Source organism: Mercenaria mercenaria, chromosome 1 (assembly GCF_021730395.1).
Source record: "Mercenaria mercenaria strain notata chromosome 1, MADL_Memer_1, whole genome shotgun sequence".
Taxonomy (NCBI): domain Eukaryota; kingdom Metazoa; phylum Mollusca; class Bivalvia; order Venerida; family Veneridae; genus Mercenaria; species Mercenaria mercenaria.
Genome location: NC_069361.1, coordinates 28,271,615 through 28,292,836, shown reverse-complemented (window position 1 = coordinate 28,292,836; position 21,222 = coordinate 28,271,615). Strand labels below are relative to the sequence as shown.

The following is a 21,222-nucleotide window of genomic DNA, read 5'->3' as shown; positions in this document are numbered from 1 at the left end:
ACTACAAGTTTTCAAGTGGACAATTTAGGCCCTTCCTGAATAAATGTATTTTAACAACTACATGTGCAATTTGTTTCAGTCAATCTCTTTTCAGCATAGTTTGTTTTAAGAATTTATAGATGAATAACTATCTTACACTGTAGAAACAAAATGTGATTGAAATTTATAAGTTTAAATATTTAAATATTGCATTTAACAATGTCTGACGGCAGTAATGGCATGAAGAAATGCTGAAAATGTCCCCGTCTTAAAAATATTTTGTTATCACACACCAGTGGCGAAGGGATATAGTTTTGGCGATGTCCATCCATCTGTCCGTCTGTAAACATATCTTAGATATGGTTTGGTATATTTTTAACAATGTAGAAATATCAGCTGCTATAGGGACAACTGGATATGTGTTACATATATCGTGTTTTCATTCAATTTTCTCTCCGTCCGGAGTCTTATCTCCGACTGGTGTGAAGGATTACAAAAAAACATGGCAGAAATGTTAGCTGATACAGGGATAACACGGTCAAGCAAATTTCAGTCAGCTTGATCGAAGAAGACAAGGTGTATGGCCATTTGTACTTATATATATATTATATAAGATAGATATATAATGAGGTAAGTAGACCAAACGTGGTAAATAGATAGAAACAGAGACCAGTGTTTTGGTTGCATTTACGGTAGCCTGGGTCAAGGCCGTTGTTACTAAATATAGAAAATGGTTTTCAATTGGTATTACTAAGAAATGGGAAATTCCGAACAAACTTGGTGTAATTCGTGTAATTGGTAGCTGTCATGGAAACCAAACTTATTTGCATTTTGGGTTGCTCGGACAGTTTTACTTAGACAGAACAAGTTTATTTGGTTAATAACTTCCATCAGGAATGACGTCTGACGTTATGCAAATGTTTTTTTCAGAAATCGATCAACAACATTATCAGAATCTATCCTGCAACTTTATCCTCATAGGCGGCGTACTGATGGTACAATAAGCTATGCGAAATTACATGATGATTGTAATGGCTTTCATGGCCTCCATTCGGACCTAATCTCATACATAACGTCTGATTCTAGGGTATGCTTCGTTTTCTTTTCAATCTAACTGCATTGAAATACTATGCGCAGTTCCCACTCAAATATTATATCATTGTTATATCTCTGATAAAAGTAAAAGTTAGATGTGTATGTAAAGCTACGTACATTTGTTTAAAAACCACTTTCAGGTTTTCTGCGGTAGTACAAATTTATGCTCTCGCTAGTAATACATTTATACGATTTCTGTTTCTAACCTTTTACACAATACATTTTATACAAACATGGCTATTTTGCCACGCTGATACTCTGTGTGTGTGGGGAGGGTGCGTGCGTGTTAGGTTTAACTTTTTTCAAACAAAAATTTCGGTCATACAAACGACGGTGTCTAACTGTAGCAATGAGAACAATACCCAACTTTATAGAGCTGCCTCACTGGAATATCATGCCGTAGAAAAGTGACATGATACCTCAACCTTTCACATTATACTGACACCGGGCTGACCATATACTGGCACTATTCTCTTTAATAATGAGCGTTAATCAAGGAAGCTACTATAACCATAGTTTAGTTTTTGGTATGACACGGTCAGGGATCGAACCCACGACCTCCCGCTCTCGAAGTGGACGCTCTACCACTAGGCTACCGAGGCGATGGTAGATACTGTATACTAATTTATGACTTGTGTAGGTTTGAAATCTGTACTTACATATATTTAAGATAAGAACAATTAGTTTGGGAGTCAAACATTTTTCGAACTATATGCACACGTTAGAAGCCTGTTTAAAACGCATGTTGTTTGATTTCTTATAAAGGTTGATATATCGTGGAACGTAACATACAGCGCTGGTGGCGTGCATGATTATGAAGTTGGAATTGCGTCTACAAATTCTAAGTTCCCGGATATTATGGACTTTGCATCATCGCATCATCACCAGCATATGCGATTGTTTCACCCAAATATTTTTGACGGAGAGCAATTTTATGTACTGATTAAAGCTATTACAAAAGCGTCGGTTAGTGATATAAAGGTATGTACATGTATAATGGAAAATCATTTCAGATTAACGTTTTTAGGGCTTACAGTTACTGGCATATGGATGTGAAAATGTTTTATACTAGAGTTTTGATTCGCTATATATTGAAAGCAACATACTTGAAATCTGAACGTGTTACAGAACCAATTTGCAGAAATAAATGTAGTAAATATATTAAAATCTGAAACTAGCTTAAATCTATAATTTTAGTTCTATATCGATATCGTTTAAGATCAAGTATATCTCAAAAGAAGAACATATATAGTGACTGTAAGAGTATAGCCGTGTTAAATTGTCTCGAACATAACCAAACTCAAACTGAACCACATATAACATTACACTTGCGATATATATCGGAAAGTAAACGCTTTGCAGGTTGTAGGACCAATAGTTTACGACTCATCAAAACCAGATTTTACGGGGGAGATACTTCTGTCAGTTGAGCATACACAAAATGATACATTTCTTATCGCACAGTGGGATGAAAATGCATTTACAGATCACGGAGATCCTAACGCTCTGTCCTATCAAGTTGCTGTTGGTAAGTTGAAAATTGTTACCATGCCGTATATAATTATGATATAGACCTATCTTATGTTTTGTTTCAAGAAGAAAAGATATAAGCAATTAAATAACTGCCGTCCTTTTAGCTGTACTTAATTTAATTGGATATAGTACTTTTATCTATTTGAGAAGGATGTATATGTATATCTATTATTATGATTTTGTTTTATATTATTCATTATTTTTCTAATTTCTAAGGTACTACAAGAAATGGCAAGGATTTACTCTCATTTGACAGTTTATCTGCTGGCGGAAGTTGTACTATACATAAACCTCCGTCGTGCACAGCAATTTCCACTCATTCATTGCCATGGCATATGCATGGGGAACTGCATTATTTTGTAACAATTAAGGTTAGAGACACCGTAGGTCTCTTTGTGACTGCCTCTTCTACAGAATATAGGCACTATATTGAGCTTGCATCACAGGGTGTTGTTCAAGATATAGACGACGACTCAACAGTAAAGGTGCACACTTGTTCTACTTGCAATGAATTATTTCAGTTAAATACAAGTTTTACTGCTAATATTTCAAGATGTAACGCAACGAATACCGATTTACTGGCAATTAAGGATATAGGATCGTTTTTTTTTCTAACGTTGAGAATTTTTCATACTCTGTGAGCTTGAAGAACATTAGTTTCTTAGACAAATAAGAGAAGAAAAAACACAGGTCACCGAACTCGTTTTAATTTTATAGGGCATTTTCGTCATCCACTGTTTAAGCATTTTTGAAATTTTGTAAAATTGAAAATATGGTGGTACTTTATAAAATATATGATATCCCACTAAATGTTATAGTGATTTTAGGTCTTACCAGTTACTATGAATGCAATGCGATATCAGTATTATATAAGCAACAATGTCACTAACAAATCTCTTTCAATTTTACATGCTGACATAATTACCCCACCCACTTTATTTTCAATGGAATAAACGTATTTAAATCTACAAACAATGTTGTCGTTAAGGTTTCAAAAATATTTTGCAGCTTAAATAATACGCAAAAATGCTTCAAAACTGAAATGAAAAAGTTGGGGTCACCGTACATTAAAGAGATTTATTTAGAAAAAATGTTTAAAAAACTGACGAATTTTTATATATTTTTCTATTTCTGTTTGTTTTAACTCATATTTCCTGGAAAATATAAAGTGCTATGTTGAAACTTTTATTTCAGTTGTAGCTTATCATTAAATATATAAGTCAGAAAATGCCAGCCAAAATGAAGGGTGAAAAAAATCGTAACAAGTCGAATCTGTTTGGTAAAATGGTTCATTCTTAGCCATAGTTTGATTATTTAGCATTAATTTTTGGGAAAAAAAATTGTTATAAAGAAATATTCGAAGAAACATTTTTCAAAATGGCGATTATCCTGAAAAAAGTCTCGTGCATCCTTTATAGGTGTGTTTTATTTCATTTCATTAATGGGAAATAATACATGTCTTGTATGATAAATGAGAGAAATAAGTATATTGTATAGTTTGTTATCACACAACGAACCGCTATAAGCTACATGTACAGGTGTGATTATTTTTTCAAATTTATTTCAGTTTGTTGATATTGATGATATAGACTACCAGACAAGTACATCAAAGTTAACAACAAGATGGTCAGGCTTTGAGCATCCGTATGAAGATATCATCTTCACTGTGTGCATTTCTAACGCTTCCAGTAGTGACTACATGACGTGTGCACAAAGTGATGTCAACAATAAACATACATTTTCTGGTCTTAATCTGAATCTATATGAGGTAGCAATCAGGGTTAATTCTTCAGTTTCTAAAATTAAGCTATTCTCAAATAACAATGTTCATCTCAATGAATTCGTCTGCGAACTATGTATGTAATGTTATAAATAGGCCAGTTAAATTACTTGACAAAAACGATTTGTCCGAACCTCAGACTAATTCCAACATGAAGTTTTATTGCTGATTTATAATCTTTAGTTAAGTATACAATACAGGAAAAAGTCTTCAAAACAAATCCAAGCCATACTATGAAAATTAGGTGAAATTTAAGGGCAACCTACTTTAGATTTTAATTTCACAATGTATTACAACTTTATCTACAATAGAATCAATTAAACAAAATATTTGTATCATTTCTTTATTCGCATGATTACATTGCATAACAAAGTAGTTCAAGAAGCATGAATAATTGTCGCAAATGTTTATGAATTTCGGGCAAATATTGATATAATCAAGTACCCTACCCGTTGGCGGTAACATTGTGAATATATTTTTTACGAATCCTCTGTGAATGTTATTTTTCTTCTTTTTTCTGACATAGAGATACACCTTTTAACTCTAATGCCAACGAGTTTGTTTTAGAAATATGTATATATAAATTTGGTTAGAAATTCTGTTTTGACATTATGTTTTCTGAATTTTGACACCCCAACGTATTATGACAAAGATGGTAAAATACTAAAGGTAGGCTACCAGTAAGTGCTAGATTACTTTAAATATATTTTTACTCAAAGAACACATTACCCATAGAATAACAATGCAGTATATGGTACACAGTAACAGTCACAATAAGTATTAGTAGATTTAAACGTTACTTCAGAATTCCAGATGCAATATATCGATTTGATATTTTGAGGACATTTTCCTTACATACTATATGCAGACATACAAATTAACAATAACACTTTATATTACTAGACATATTACCACACCGTAATAGCAGGAACTGAGGCGGGAAACGTCACTGCAGTTTCTGATGGTATCACTGTAGTTGTTGATGGTGATGAAATTGATGGAATACTAGTCTTTGATGGGCCACCGTGTAATGTTTCATTAAACGAAGGTAGGTTAAATGATTCCATTTTATTTCTGTCACCATTATAATTTATGTTTTATTTGTATTACTTGAAATAAAGGAATGATAAGCAAACCTCTTGAAAACACAAAGTAAATGTTAATTTAAATTTAACATAAAGAAAGTTGTTGCATAAAGGTACTTACTATCTATTTCAGACCTCAACATAGAAAACTCGTATCACGACGAGGTATTATATTATTCATATATTGTGATGCTTAATACTCTTTAAGTCTTGTTTAATAAGCAGTCGTTTAACGAATTGAATAATGTCATAAAAGTAAAAATCATTATGTTCAAATTTTTAAAATATGTAGTGATAAATACTTTTACGAGAGGTTGTTTTATCAAAATATATTATCTTAAGACATTATTAGAATTATTAAATGCATTAATGATATATACATAGTCACTGAAATCTATAGTATTATATTAATCTCGCCTATTCAAAGAATTAGTTACAGCTATTCTGCTCACCCAGGCGTCGTCGTCAATGTTATCAAACCTTGGTTAAAGTCGTGTTTAGTGATTGACCCCTCTACAGTTAATTGCTACGCTTTCCTATTTGATGGTGCGATGACTAATAAAGTGTAGGACTCCATGATGCTTTTTTCCTAAATCCTACATACAACGGACGGAGGGAGTTGATTTTTGTCTTACAGTTTTCTTAGTCGTGCCCTTAAAAGTTAGGCTCTTGTTGCTCTGACTTCAGACAAGTTGTTGCGTACATTGGTGTAATTGTACCTTAAATTTACTTTAATTTTTTGTTTTGCTTTATTTATCTATTACTTTTGCACTAAAGTTAGAGTCTTTCTCAGCGGGGATTTTATTTACAATGTGTTGTTCAAGTGCGAGGTTGGCATGCCTTAAACGCGTTTAAACCCCCAGTTTCCGTTATTTAGGTTACTGACCGTTCCAAGGCGTTTTTCCTCCCCCCGCCCCCCCCCCCCCCCCCCACTCCCCATTTTGCCCTCCCCTTTCCCTTGCATTTACTCTACTTTTTGCATCCCATCCCCTTTACTTTTAGTACATTTTCGTGGCTCCTCTTTATTTTGGCAGCCGAATCCCGGGACGGTACTTGATTGTTTTTTCCTACTTGTGCGGGTGCGTTTGTAAGCTTGTGCGTCTATAACGGCGCCCTTCTGTTTTCTTATGTGTTGCTTGTTCGTTTTTCTATGTTATTCAGTTGATCGTCGTTGTGTGTTTGTCTTTGGTACATGAGTGTCTGCGCTATTATGGTTAACGTTGTAGTGCGACTGTTTTTAAAGAACATGGCATTCCCTTGTATATTTGTCCTTGTTCAACTTTCCCCTTCGGATTCCTCCCCCACCCCGACCCCATTTCTCCCCTTACCATTTCCTTCCCCTTTATCAATATTTAGCTTATATTAATAATAGCCGCCGGTTTCTTTTTGCCACGCCGGTATTTGACAAATTCAGCCCATATTTATACGCGCTTTGCAAAAATGAAAATTGTCTTAAATTGGCACATTAACCCACCTATTTTAAAGTTAGTATGTTTTGGTATAACATCGTTACTAGTTTTTTGTAAATAAGTACGAGAAAATTGAATTTGCCATGGCAAAACCGACGGTCTTTTGTCATGGCAAGAAAATTCTTTGTTTTGCCACGGCAATGTTTTTTTTCATTTTTCTTAAAAAATGATTTTAAATATTTCCAAACGTATGTATAGGTGGAAATATAATGTTCCATATTAATTTCGTAGTTTTTTAATGTTGCCATGGCAAAAAATTGCCATGGCATTTTAACACGGTTATACAATATACATGGCAAGGTTCGGCCATTGGCAAGGTTTGAAGCAACTTGTCTGAAATATTTTTCCATTACAGCTTCTTTTGTTGTGGGTCTACTATGTAAATGCGTGGCTCTGGGGCTGTGTTTTTGATGCTCTGTGCTTCCGAGAAATCTACCCTTACCTATTATCTTTTGTCAAAGTAACCATTGCATGTAATGGATTGAAACTGTAGACAATGCTTCCCAGACATCGATCGTACTGAAATGACCAAGTTAAATAACTCTAGCTGGAATTGAATACAAATTCTGGTCTTTTATCGTTTTTAAACTTCGGTTAAAGTTATGCGTGAAACTATGAGGCTAAATTTCAGAAACAACTTAAGGGGACGCATACTTTGAATTAGAAAAAAGTGGGTGGGGTATGATAAAATTTACCTGCAAAAAAGTACAAGGTTTTGGTACATGAAATGGATACTGTTTCAACTGTTATAAGTACACAAAGGATTGCTCACTAAAATAAAAATGAGAAAACTGAAACAAGAAAGTTATTGTTGAATTACATAAGACTTCTTGTGTACATTCAAAGTCAACAATTAAGACTTTTTGGAGCGAAAATAATAGTGCTTCACCTTGTCCAAACATTTATCAATGTCCTACAGATTCTAATTTAAAGAAAGAATGTGAAATATGGTCACTGTCTTGCTTTTCATTTCGCATATGTAAGCTAAAACACATTATTTAGTTTGTTTACAAAGTAGTGCATAAGAAAAGATACGGTGGTCAAGGAATGCCACATTCCAAAACTAAAAGAGTATATTCCCCTTAATACATTAAACATTTATCGTTACATAAGTCTAGTGGCTTACAATAAGGGCCTAGAAATGTTGCCATTATTAATTTTTAAATTGGTATTCATGAACTACAATGCACTTAAATATCAAAACACATTCAACAAACTTTTGAAAATGTATTGTCTTAAAAATCCCTAAAATAAGGTATGAAATTTGGTTGAGAGGTCCAATCAATGTGTATATGTGCAAAAGTAACATTCTAATCTTGTTCACAAAAGTTATTAATACACAGCAGGCATGTCAATGATCAAAACTGGACGAATATACAGTTATCCTCACTTTAATGTCATTTATAATTTGTCCTTGAATTCTCCACCATACTTTTCATAATTCTGTTTGCACGAGTTGCACGAGAATGCTGTCATTCACGTAAAAAAATGGGGTCAAATAAGTTGTAAATGCAATATCATCTAAACGTAATTAATGGATTATGCAGTTCAAGATAAACTTTATCTCATAACGTAAGGAACATGTATAATGTTGTAACAACAACTTTACTTACACTGATTTAAGTAGCAGTCGGTTTATAAGTGACTTTATTGATTCATTTTATGTTTTGTTATTGTTGTCAAAAAGTATAACGGAAGTGCCTCACAACTGAAGCGGAAACCAGTTTGATGCGCAAAGTAGTCCAATGTAAGTAATATTTTTTGACAAATGTCCACAGAAATTAATAATTTTCTAATATTAAAGACGAGTATCTGAATATGATTCATTATTTGATAAGAAATTATAATCATCGACATGTCTTTTTAAAAATCGTACACGTGCTGACACCTAAGTTGTCTCCCGTTGTTTATTAGAGTTACCTTTCGTCCGGCGCAGTAATACATTTGCAGTGAATCGCCGAGAAGTCGTGGGAAAATTAAAAACCATGTAAATAAACTAAAATTAACCACCTTTTCAAGATGAATTTCAAGTGATCGCCATTATGCATTTAACCCGCCTGACCTGTGTAGCATCTTAGATATCTGTTCTAAGGTATTCATTGTGTAGAATGTCATGTTATGCCCTTGCAATGCTAATCCCACTCTGATTTTTTTGTTTACATTTTTATCAATGAGAAATATGGCGTCCATCCCGAGCTGAAATGACATGGCGTTAAATTTTTACATGTTTAAGCAAACCTGGTGTGTTAGAAAGAAAATCTCATCCCTTCAACATTATTTGGAACACTGTTATTGTAAAAAACCTGTTTTTTTCCTTATACAAAAGCTTAATATTTTGTGTTGAATGTACTTTCACAAAGACCTCTGTTTTCCTATTACATTCATAGTACCACATCCTTACCCACAAAATACTGAATATTACAGGTGTCCATCAGTATTATATCAGTTTAGGAATATGTTTTTTATTTTCCCACCATCGATTTCTTGAATATGCACCCCTTCCGCATTTCTGTATGAACTGTGAATGTAGCAATATGCGTCCCCTTAAAGTATTGAGTTGAAGCTTCTCACTATATTTTCCAGTTGTCAAACCTACTGAAATAGTTAAGGTAGATATCTTTTGGTCGAAATTAATACAAATTATGACCTTTTAATATGTTGTTTTGTCGCAGCGACAGAACGACAAACGTCGTTATGGCGCCCCGGCAAAAGTCGCCCCGCCGAACGTAGCCCCGCCTATGTAATAGGCTGAAGGAACTGCATTCAATGCGTAGCTCTCAACAGCTATATTAAAATAACCAAGTTGGACAAATTGTGTTGTTTGTTTTTGTCAGTTATGGCCTTTTTCAACTTACAAAACGTAATTAAGGTATCCGATCCACAAATAAGCAAGTTCTATGTACAATACTCTTAAAATATATCAAATATTGATGCCTGGTAAGCCCATATAATTTTGTTATCATTTGAAAGTGTATTGTCTACTGAAAAAGAAAATATAGATAACATTACAAAAATATGTCGTAGAATATTTACTTTTACTTGCTAGTCTTTATGATATTTCAACAGAAATTCAGTTATTACAGTGTAAGATTTATCATTTCTAAGTCAAAAACATGACTGTAATGATTCTTGCATATTATTTATGGCCATCTTATTTACTATTTCTGGTTCAGCAGACACAACTCTAAAATGATACCAAAAAAACAACAACATAATGTCACCAGGCATTAAATGTACCTATTTGTGGATCGGAAACCTTAAAGATTGCCTGTCGCTGACTGCCGGCCTCATCTTTGAAACGACTAAAACTTCACACAAAACATCCTTTAAACAGAACGTGCTTACATATCACAGTTGTCGAATAGTTGAGCGCGCTGGCTTATGTCTTGTTCTTGCTATTTGTGTGTCTATGTGTTTGTAACAAGATTATTTGCATAAAACAGAGCAAACGCCTATTGTGTAGATTAGATGCGGATTATCAAGCGTCTACAAATGTTCTTCAAGCTCACTGGACTATTCCAGACGACAGGAGAGTTTATCTCAATGATATATACTGGGCGATAGAAGAACGAGCACCAGTTGCTGGTAAATATTTAGACTATGTTATGGTTAACAGGTCGTGTAAATCAATTCATTGATGCAACAAGTTAATTTCTATCTGTCATATCTTTTATTTAGCAAGCTTGTTATAGAAAATTAAACAGAAGAAAAAACACCTGTCATATCGGGTTAACAGTCTTTTGTTCGTATGTTAAATAAGCTTTAGAAAAGGTCGGTAACGTGTAAATGCACTCACTACAATCACATAAATTCATGTCTACAACATTGACACCAGACAAGAAAAAAGGTGCCGTTCATGTAGTGTGACACAAATTATAGTGTTACATCGCATTTACCAATATGACACAAGTTAAAAAGAACATAGAAATAACTGTATGGTTAAAAAACTTAGCGATAAGTCATTTTATTGTAATGATAATATTCATAGTAAATACTGAAAGTTTTTTTTTAACATATGATGTGTGATATGGCACAAATAGCATTCATATCTAAAATTTTCAGCTGTAATAATGGATCTGAACTTTTTTTATTAGACTTATAACATTTTCTGTTATCACACAATATGCATTTATCTGACAACTTTTTTGCATTGAGATAAGTTCTCCCAGCAGTAATCCAGTTATAATTGGAGATAAATATTTATCAATGGCTTTCTAGATTATTTGCAAGAGCGAGTAAAAGGAAATTAAAAAGGAAGTTTCTGAAAATCTGAGATAAATTCATAAATATAACCAAGTCAAGACTTAGCCATTATACTCTGTCTTAAATGTTATATATAAGCAATCTGACTTGATATTTTAATCGTTGTTTCATAATTTAAAAGTTTATTGTACTATCTTAACTTTGTGACCATGGATCACATAACAACCGAGGGATAGGGTATAACATGTACAGTGCTTTTTACTTTCTTGTCAGGTGCAAATACACGTAGAATGACCAAGATTCTAAACAAAAACGATCTTGTATGACTTGTCTCTATTCTTATATTTCAACTTTTAAATCGATTTAAATATTTGATGTTGATATGTTGAACTGTAGTGTTTCCTTGTCTATCAAGATGTAAGTTGTATTTTGGTATGCTAAACGCCTTTTTGTCTCAACTTGACAGACATCTGGAAGACACATAGTGCGTATCAGCATTTGAGAACAACTGCATCTTACCTGGAGGAAAGTGGTTTGTTTTTATCTGCTGGAAGGACGTACAGAGTCTCCTTGAAGTTTTGTGCCAGACAATTTTGCTTTAAACCCGTACACAGTAACGGTGTTACAATTGTTCCAAATCCTCCAACAACAGGGAGTATGTCAGTAACATATACAACGAACAAAACAACGGTAATGAGGAATTCATACATTTCATAAGCTGATGTAATGAAAAGATTAGAATATTAGGAAAACATCTTAATTTGGTAGAATTAAAAAAGTAATTAACTAATCATAAGACGATTATAATAGCTTTCGGTGAAAAAAAATCTAGTCACAAGTCTACATATAACAAAGAATAAACATTTTCAGATTGAAGTGTCTCTGGACCCTTTCATGGATTCAGACATTGAAGACGTGTCTCTGTCACGTGAGGTTATGGACCACTATGAATGGGCATTTATCGATGAATCTACTTTAAGTCGTCTGCTTACAAAATGGCAGCGAATTACACTCACTGATGCGCTTACGGGTGTCTTGGTAAATATAATTCATATTTCAAAGAACATGAAATGGTACTTTAGAACATACAACATTATTGCTTTGTTTCAAACCGACATTCTGGTTGATTATTTCTTACGTCTCGTTTCGGTGTATTTCACAGTCTGTGGTAATGATTCAAGATAATACAGGTTAAAGTTGCAGTAAGTCGGTTGGAATTTAGACATTAACATACGTACGCAAATTGATTTAAATGTTTACTTCGCCAGTCTAAAAGTAAAAATATATTTCTTTTACAGCTACAGTTTACAATAGACCTTCCCGAAAATATTGCGTTTACTAAATGTTGGATATTAGCAATACGAGGATACACAAAAGCTGGTTTATCGTCCACGATATCTTCTGAAATAAGAAATTGCCAAGATCTGCAACAAGTCAGACCGAATTTTGTAATTGATGCAGTAGGAAAACCTCTGTCAACAGGTTACCAAATTATTTTAAGATAAGGACATATAAGATTTCAATCAACATGTTGGCTATATAACAATGTTCCTAGTTTATACTAATTTTGTTTTTGCTCCTATGTTCCTAGATCGCGAGTTATAATTATACAAAGCAGGTATATGGCAACATACCTAATATAAAAGTGACAGATTTAGGATTTATGGAGTTTAATGTTTATTTGGTTGTCAGATTTTCTCTTAGAACTTTTATCCCAAACACAATTGGTTGTCCCTATTCCTGTCCCAAAAAATTAAGGGTTATTCTAATATTTTGTTTACTCATGTATTATGAATATTATAAATGCAATTATGCTTGATTATAAATATTACAGAAAACGACCATGTAGGTACAGACATTTTCTTGGAAGACAATGCTATTTGGAAGGAATCTGATAAGGATTATACTCCTTATAGCAATATTCTATCAGCAGTGTGGCCAACTTTAAGGTATTTATTTCATCTGCATTGAACATTTTAACTATTCCCTTTCACAGAACCCCGTATTTAATTATTTTATTCTACTAATTTAATCAATTCTGTATGAAAATACTGAACAATATAAGATAAGAATGTTGAATATTAAGATATAAGTGAATGGCTAAATTTCAGTACAATTGTACAATTTGGAATATCCACATAAGGTATGCATTTTTCAAATATTTCAATGTGCGTTGTTATTTGTGTAGATATTAATTATTTTTATATGAACATGGTATTGTAATTCTTTTGAAAACTGGCAGGCGAATTGTTGAAATACTTAATTAGGTGGTGATGTAGATATTGCTTTTACCAGCTAGCGTAAGTTTGTACCACTTCAAATGACTTTATCGCTTTATTCTAAGGTATACACACTATGCTTGGGCAGTTTTATTGGTAACCGAAAACGATCCAACAGTGTTTTATGATCGTTCTAATAAGCTGAACTTAAGAAATCCATGTGATCATCCTGATGCTATTAAATGTGGCGAAACAGGTTTGTAAAACCCAGTAAATTTACTACATTTGAACACAAATTATAACTTTGCTTTATCTTTGACAAGCCATACCTTAAGCAGATATGATACTGACATATGTTAACGTTCTAAAGTTAAATCTCTTTAAGTATTTGTGTAACCTTTTTATTTCTTTTTTTTGTCGAGTCAAACAATTTTCTTTAAAGCATACGAGTACGTTAACGTGAAATTCGGTCAAGAAGAACTTACACATGGTAGACGTTACATCATTTGCATTCACGCAAATGCATCAAAGCTTCAACGTGAATTCTGGGAGCAGGATCTAGGTGAAATTGACGAGTGCAGTAATGGTGTGACTGTTGACCTCACACCACCGGTGACAACTGACGTATGGATAGGAAATGACAAACAGCACTTATTTCAGGTATTCCGATTGCAAAGTTTAAATTTGTCTACCTATTAATGACCAAGTTTTACCAGTTGCACAATTTCACCCTATAAATGAAATATACGGAAGACATATCTCAAATAATCTACTTGGATTTTCAAACAATTACACGTTTATCATGTAACCTGACAACATACACTTGGAGGTCAACTTTCATATGATTTGCTTTTCATATCTTCTATACCATCGGAATTTAAAATGTTTTATATTTTAGTTTATACTGCTTCCTATGACATATTTCGACATCCATAAATAAAGTTGTTTTATGGAAGCAGTATGAAGCTACAGATTATATTATATATTATATTATATGTTGAAGCTTGAATTTGTCATGTGCGCATAATAAAAAATAACATGTTCAGTAATTGTGTTAGTAATGATACAAACAGAAGGCTCTCCTCACTTATCATGCACAGCTAATAAACGGTAGTGCACATTTTGCAGACATCTACATCTGAGGTTACTGTGCACTGGAACTCTTTTACTGATGTAGAGGAGGAGGGATTTGCAACACATATTAGCGGGATTACACATTACCAAGTAGCTTTAGGTAACTAGGTCGCTTTTATCATCTCGAAAAGGCAGGATTTAGTAATTGTTGTATACAAATGCATGATGCGTGTTAGAGCATTCTACAATACAAGTCTAATTAGCAGATTCTGTTACCGATATATATCATTATCAGGCAAATGAATGCATGTGTAAATAAAAGTAGGACGCGAAAATATTGTACAAAGTTAGACTTTTATTTAACTTTATGAAACGTTAAGTATTTTACGTAACTTAGAAATTACGTATTGCTACAAACAAGTCACACGAGCATACTTACTTTAATGAAATATGCACGGTAACCTTAATTCTATCAAATAGTTTAGTTCCGTAATGCTAGACATCTATTTATGAGTTTCCGAAAACACGTCAGAACATAGATCGCATGTAAACTTTATAGATATATTTGTTTAACCAGTAATTAGATGACTTTCCGTGCTATGATAATTTGCTATGCTAAAATTAACCTGAAAGCTACTACAGTGTACTTAAGTAGCCCTTGTACAATAAAGCCGGTTCTTTGAGGCAAGTGTTTTGTATATATATGATTCATTTTTTGAACAAAGAAACTTGTTGATAAATGTATTTGTCTTTTTTACTTCGGTAAATTACTTGAACTTTATATGAATTACAGGAACGACAACTGGTGGTGTAGATGTGAAACCTTTTACAGATGTTGGTCTCACAAACCACAAGACTTTCCACAACTTAAAGTTACAAAATGGTCATACATACTTTGCCACTGTGCTTGGTAATATAGTCAATGTTAAGTTTATTTGAATATATTTATATTCATAAAATGATTTTGCTAATATATTTTAATTTTAAATCATGTTTTGCTTTTTACGTTTCATTTTTGTGAACAGAAATATTATGCATAATAGATTTTTTACCGCAATATAATGTTAAGTTACATTCACTTTTTGTTTGAAATTATTCATGTAGCGACCGATTTTACTGGCCAGTTCTCAAGTTCTGGATCTGAGGGTATCAAAGTAGATATAACACCCCCAACACTGACAGAAGCCTCCATCACTCTACCATCTAGGCACATTTCCGACACTCAATTTGTTGACGCGTGGTAAGTTTATGAATATGCTGTGATCCACATAGAAAATAAAATGTCTTTCTCCATGATTAAGATAAAAGAACCAGGAAGAAAGTTAAATACAGGAGAGTAAAAACGTTTCAGTTATTTTAGTACGAATAACTAAACAAACGTCTATTGTTGTATATAGTGAAAACGGATATTTATTTATGCTGGTTATATTTATTTCTTTCATAATTTCTTTAGCTGGAGGGATGTTTTCGTTGACATAGAGAGCGGGGTGTCTCATTATAGTTGGGCAGTAGGAACACATGCTGGTTACGATGATATTTATTTGTTTCACGATACGGTCGAAGAATGTACTAACACACCGGAGAATACACCGTTATCTTTAAGAGAAGGTCACGGTTACTTTGTGACTGTAAAGGTAATACATTTAATTTTATAGATAAATATCTAGATATACTTGCTTCAGTCTAAAAACCATCAACTGGGAATTTCATCCGATTTATTGTGTATACACTCTCCCTTTTCATGCTAGCGAAAGATACAGGAGTGTAAATGTAAATTATCATTGCAAGGTAAAACCTTAACGCACTCAATGGTAAGTAACAAAAGTTACGATATATAAACACAAAATTATTCTCATAAACAATAATATAGGACAACATAACGAGTAATATACGCATGTACTCAACGCAGAACAATAGAAGGGTCACGCGAGGCAGGCAAGATAACAGATTTCAAAGCAACTCAGTCTGCAGTGCTTTATTTTGTAGCTGAAATGAAAAAAGACAAAATATTAAAGCAAATAGTAAATAGAATCCATAAAATGATACTAATTGGCATGCGTAACGAATATAAGGTTGCGTATCAATATTTACCCTGAAGGCATACAACAAAGCCGGATTGTACTCAGCAACATCATCATGGGCTTTTGTTGTGGATGTTACACCGCCAGTACCTGGTAAAGTCTATGATGGTCATCGAGAAAGAGATGGCTCCTGCGTTGATGTAGACTATGTTGAAAGTCGCTCTTCATTACACGCACATTGGAAAGGCTTTCATGACCCGCATAGTACGGTTGTAGAATATTTCGTGAATATAGGATCATGTAAGAACTGTGATGATGTCCTGATAAAGCAACCAGTGGGCATAAAAACAGGTATTCATTTAAAATATTCTATTCGCTAAGCTGCTTTGGAGATTTTATTTCTTGATTACTTGAAGGAGCGCGAAAAAACAGCGCATTGCTGTAGTAATTTACGTAATAATTCATTAGTTACGTTTTATGTTTCGCGTTAACGGCACGTGTGAATGTACATTATAGATATTTCATTTTGTCACTATTTTCAATAGAATTTTATTAAAAATTTTGTCTTGCAGACATTGAATACACACATCTCCAACTATCAGAAGGACTCCATTATTACGTTACCGTAACCGCATGTAACACAGCTAATTTATGTTCATCTGTTACATCCGATGGATTTGTTGTTGATTCAACGCCACCCTTAAAAGGAAGAGTGATTGACGGACTTCTGGAAACGGACGAACAGTATCAAAGTTCACGGTAAGATTTTCAATTTCAGTTTTCATTTTCTCAGATCACATAATAGTATTACGTCTTTTTATGCTGCGATCTTGGAGACCTGCATATGTTGTTTGAACCGTTTGTCCGGTCCTCATTCCGTCCGTCCGTCCGTCCGTAATACTTTTGTATACTCAACTTCACCTACAGTTTCAATCCAAGTCGAATGAAGCTTTATATAACTAATCAACATGAAGTGGACATGCGTCATTGTCGGCACAATCTATCTTTCTTTGTGGGAAGATAAAGTACCGCTTGTTCACAATGCTTGGTACCCATTCATCCAACTGTGCGTTTTTAGATGAGAAATGCGATTGAAATGGTCGTTCATACCTATGGTTCTTATAGTATACCTAGGGATAGGGTATAACATGTACAGTTGCATTTTCTTTTCTGATCTGGTGCCCGTAAGCGACTGTAACACTTCTCCTCTTCAGAGAAGTGATTTATAATGACATTTTAATTCATAGTTCCTGAAGACGAACATTTATAATATAAACATCATATCTTTGCAACTTACTGACAATATAGACTGATAAATAGTTACATTTTTTTAATTTTCCTTGCATCAGAAACTATCTCGGATGTAAATGGCACGGTTTTACAGACCCCCAGTCCGGTATATCTCACTACGTCTGGAGAGTAGGAACAACTAAAGGCGATGATAATATACTGCCAGCTACAGAAGTTCATCAACATAGAGAGGCATTTATTTTTGACCTTCAGTCTGAGCACGGAACATATCTACCAAAGGATGTTCGTATCTATTGTACAGTTCGCGCATACAACAGAGCAGGTACAGAAATACCGACCCCTTTCAGGATGCATTAACTACCTCGAAATAACAATTTTACTCCTAGATATATAAACAAGGTTAATAAACGTATTTTAAGCTGAAGTAAACAAAATATTCTTTATCTAAAAATTATGAATAAATGTATATGTGATGTTTAACCCTCATTCAGACCTGTAACTATTGCAAGTTTTCCTACTGATGGCCATCTCAGCTTACTTACGCCGAGGTTTATATATCTCTATCTCTCTGGTTCCACGTGCGTTTTTTAAAACGTCGAAGAGTGTTCTCTTATTCAATGTTTTAATCCAAATATGCCTCTTTCTCCTAATTCTGAGCCTTCATAATGATGCGAGTCTTTGGAAAATTTCACTTGGAGCAATATCCTGTTTCCAAATTTTATGAATATAATGGCTTATCATATGACAGTTGAATAGAAGTAAAAAAATATGTTTTTATTAGCGTGAAATTTGAATATGTACAACTGAAAATTTTGGCACTTAATTTGCTTATTTAAAATCACTAGTGTTATATGTTAATTTCTTATAGGAAATGGGAACCACTTACATTTTGATGTGCAAGGTCAATTATATACCTATTCTTCTTTTTAAAAAACATGTTCAGAAAATGTCTAAGTTTTTAGAACTTAAACAAATGATCACAAGCCTCGGTCCAACGAGAAGGCATCTGACTGTTTTGGACGGTGAGGGTCATCATGTGAATTACTATATCAATAATAATTCATTTTTAACATTTTAAAATTTCTATTTGTGAAGTAAAATTATTCTTAAATAAAAGTTGATGCAATTTATTGAACGTATACAAAGTATATTTAATACAAACCAGCTGTATCTTATTCTTCTTGTTATAAGATGTAAAATTCATAGTTCTGAGAAGTTATTGTTAAAACTTTGTTTAATCATTTGAAGAGCCTTACGTTGAATGTATACATGTAACTTTGGAAAAGGATCGTTTCAGGAAGATTTGTCGAAGCGTCATCGAACGGTTTCATTGTTGATGATACAGCACCAATATTCGCCACCCGTTTATCAATGTCTTCTATAGGATCGATTAAATCTAGAACAACTGTGCTAAGAAATACGCTTAAAGTTCACTGGGATGTAATAGATGAAGAGTCTTTTATTAAAAGTCAACACCTTTCTATTTCGTCTCATATTGGAGGGGATTTCAATTTATCATCCATTGCGGTACATATAAATTTAGGGTGTTAATATTTAGCTCACCGATGCTGACTTACATGTAAAACTTGTTAGTTAATTTAAGCAATCTTCCGATTATTGCCGCCTGACTATATAAAGTTAAACACTGAAGTATGTACGTTTACATTTCTATGATCTTTGTTCGTAGAAGTATGGTTACTTTTTATTTAATTGGTTTAATGTACAAAAACGGAGGCAGCACAGCAAAAACACGATTTCAAAATATAGTAAAGCGTCATATATAAAAAGATATTGCAAATTTAAACATAATTTTCTCGCATACTCCAATATAAAAGATTAGTACTAATGACGTCGTTTTTAATCAACAGTATCTTGACGAGTTTAATAGCACTTTTATCCATTCCATTGTACTTTTTACAGGTAGAGGGTATTGTAAGAGATTACACATTTACCAACTTGGATCTTCATGATGGAAATTATTATTGTATCAAGCTAATTTCCTGTAATGGAGCCAATCTCTGTACGAAGTCAGTACTCGAAGATATTTTAGTGGATAGTTCTAGACCAACACCAGGTAAAAACTAGTGCAAAAACAATAATTGTAATTATATTTTACCTTTTATTATATACCTATATAAATTCTGTAAAAACATCGGCTTGTATTTCGAAATTAAATAAGAACAGGCAGAAGAAAATTCCGTATTGTACCTTCTAAATTCCGTACCGTACCTTCCGTTTTGTATGCTGCCGGACTACTTTCATCAATATGCATGACCTGACACAGTTCTATAAATAGCACACACTGACTTCACTTAGTTCCATTTTAATATCGAATAAACATTGAAGATTTCGTTAAATAACAAATCAACAAACAAAGGTAGAGTTATATAATAAAAGGATCATAATAACAGTGGCTAGATCTCGGATTTTGTATTCGGCTCTCGTGGATTTTGCAAAGTCGCGAAATCCGATCTGGCAAAATCCACTCCAGCCGAATACAGCAGCCCGAATCGAACTTCTGTTATAATAACCCTATTATGTTTTACTTTCCCACACAATCTCTTTAGATTGTAGTAATGATTGTTTTACATATCCGGTGTATATCCTAGATGAAATTTTAACCGATTAACAGAACATATATGTTTTATTGCTTCGCTACAACTTTAAAGGGGAACAACTTTTTTTCAGAATATTTAAAGTATCCATCATACGGGACAGTATGGCAGAACATGTAATGGTCAGGTAGATTGTCGCTAAAGATGCTGTTCATTTATCAAATAATTCTGTGTTTTAGTGACATGCTCCTAAACCTAAACATGTATTTTGTCTATAAAGTATTGATAATAAAAATCAGATTGTTCATATTTTGAAATTTTATGTGTTTATATATATTCTTTCGATAAATATATAGGGACTTCCGTGGCCGAGTGGTTAAGATCTGTTACTTCAAATCACTTGCTCCCCACCAATGTGGGTCCGTGCCTCGTACCCCTCTACAGTTAATCGCTACGCTTTCCTATTTAATGGTGCGATGACTAATAAAGTGCAAGACTCCATGATGCTTTTCTCCTAAATCCTAAAAAAAAAAACGGACGGAAGGTGTGGAATTTTGTCTTGCAATTTTCTTAGTCGTGCCCTTAAAGGTTAGATTCTTGGTGCTCTGACTTCAGACAAGTTGTTAAGTACATTGGTGTAATTATACCTTAGATTTGATATGATCTGGTATGTTTTCGCTAATGTTAGAGCCATTCTCAGCGGGGATTTTATTTACATTGTGTTGTCTTACTTGTTGAAAATAGGGTAAGTGCGAGGTTGACATGCCCTAAACGCGTTTATAGTGACCGTACCAAGGCGATGCCCCTATTTCAACTTGTTTTCTGTCTGTCTTGTATTTTGTATTGTGTATGTTGTCTTGTTTGTTGTTAGCGTTTCTATCCTCATTGCCTCCTCACTCCCCTATCGCCCCCATCCTTTCCCCTTGTAATTGCGCTCCCTTGTTTTGGCACCCTCTCT

The 21,222-nt window shown here is 33.6% G+C and overlaps 1 protein-coding gene across 1 annotated transcript in view; it reads left to right on the top strand.

Annotated features, from left to right (window-relative positions):
- The window catches only part of LOC128556937 (uncharacterized), a 75,790-nt gene that overhangs the window by 33,922 nt on the left and 20,646 nt on the right, over positions 1 to 21,222 (top strand). Inside the window, exons 17-39 of the mRNA XM_053542972.1 lie at positions 910 to 1,066; positions 1,840 to 2,055; positions 2,437 to 2,602; positions 2,824 to 3,092; positions 4,175 to 4,375; positions 5,291 to 5,435; positions 5,606 to 5,637; positions 10,385 to 10,526; positions 11,611 to 11,834; positions 12,015 to 12,182; positions 12,443 to 12,626; positions 12,979 to 13,093; positions 13,489 to 13,619; positions 13,806 to 14,023; positions 14,492 to 14,597; positions 15,231 to 15,347; positions 15,542 to 15,677; positions 15,891 to 16,071; positions 16,536 to 16,809; positions 17,031 to 17,217; positions 17,808 to 18,031; positions 19,007 to 19,236; positions 19,630 to 19,783. Of these exons, the coding sequence (XP_053398947.1) occupies positions 910 to 1,066; positions 1,840 to 2,055; positions 2,437 to 2,602; positions 2,824 to 3,092; positions 4,175 to 4,375; positions 5,291 to 5,435; positions 5,606 to 5,637; positions 10,385 to 10,526; positions 11,611 to 11,834; positions 12,015 to 12,182; positions 12,443 to 12,626; positions 12,979 to 13,093; positions 13,489 to 13,619; positions 13,806 to 14,023; positions 14,492 to 14,597; positions 15,231 to 15,347; positions 15,542 to 15,677; positions 15,891 to 16,071; positions 16,536 to 16,809; positions 17,031 to 17,217; positions 17,808 to 18,031; positions 19,007 to 19,236; positions 19,630 to 19,783 (3,977 nt within the window). The remainder of the gene's footprint in view (positions 1 to 909; positions 1,067 to 1,839; positions 2,056 to 2,436; positions 2,603 to 2,823; positions 3,093 to 4,174; positions 4,376 to 5,290; positions 5,436 to 5,605; positions 5,638 to 10,384; positions 10,527 to 11,610; positions 11,835 to 12,014; positions 12,183 to 12,442; positions 12,627 to 12,978; positions 13,094 to 13,488; positions 13,620 to 13,805; positions 14,024 to 14,491; positions 14,598 to 15,230; positions 15,348 to 15,541; positions 15,678 to 15,890; positions 16,072 to 16,535; positions 16,810 to 17,030; positions 17,218 to 17,807; positions 18,032 to 19,006; positions 19,237 to 19,629; positions 19,784 to 21,222) is intronic.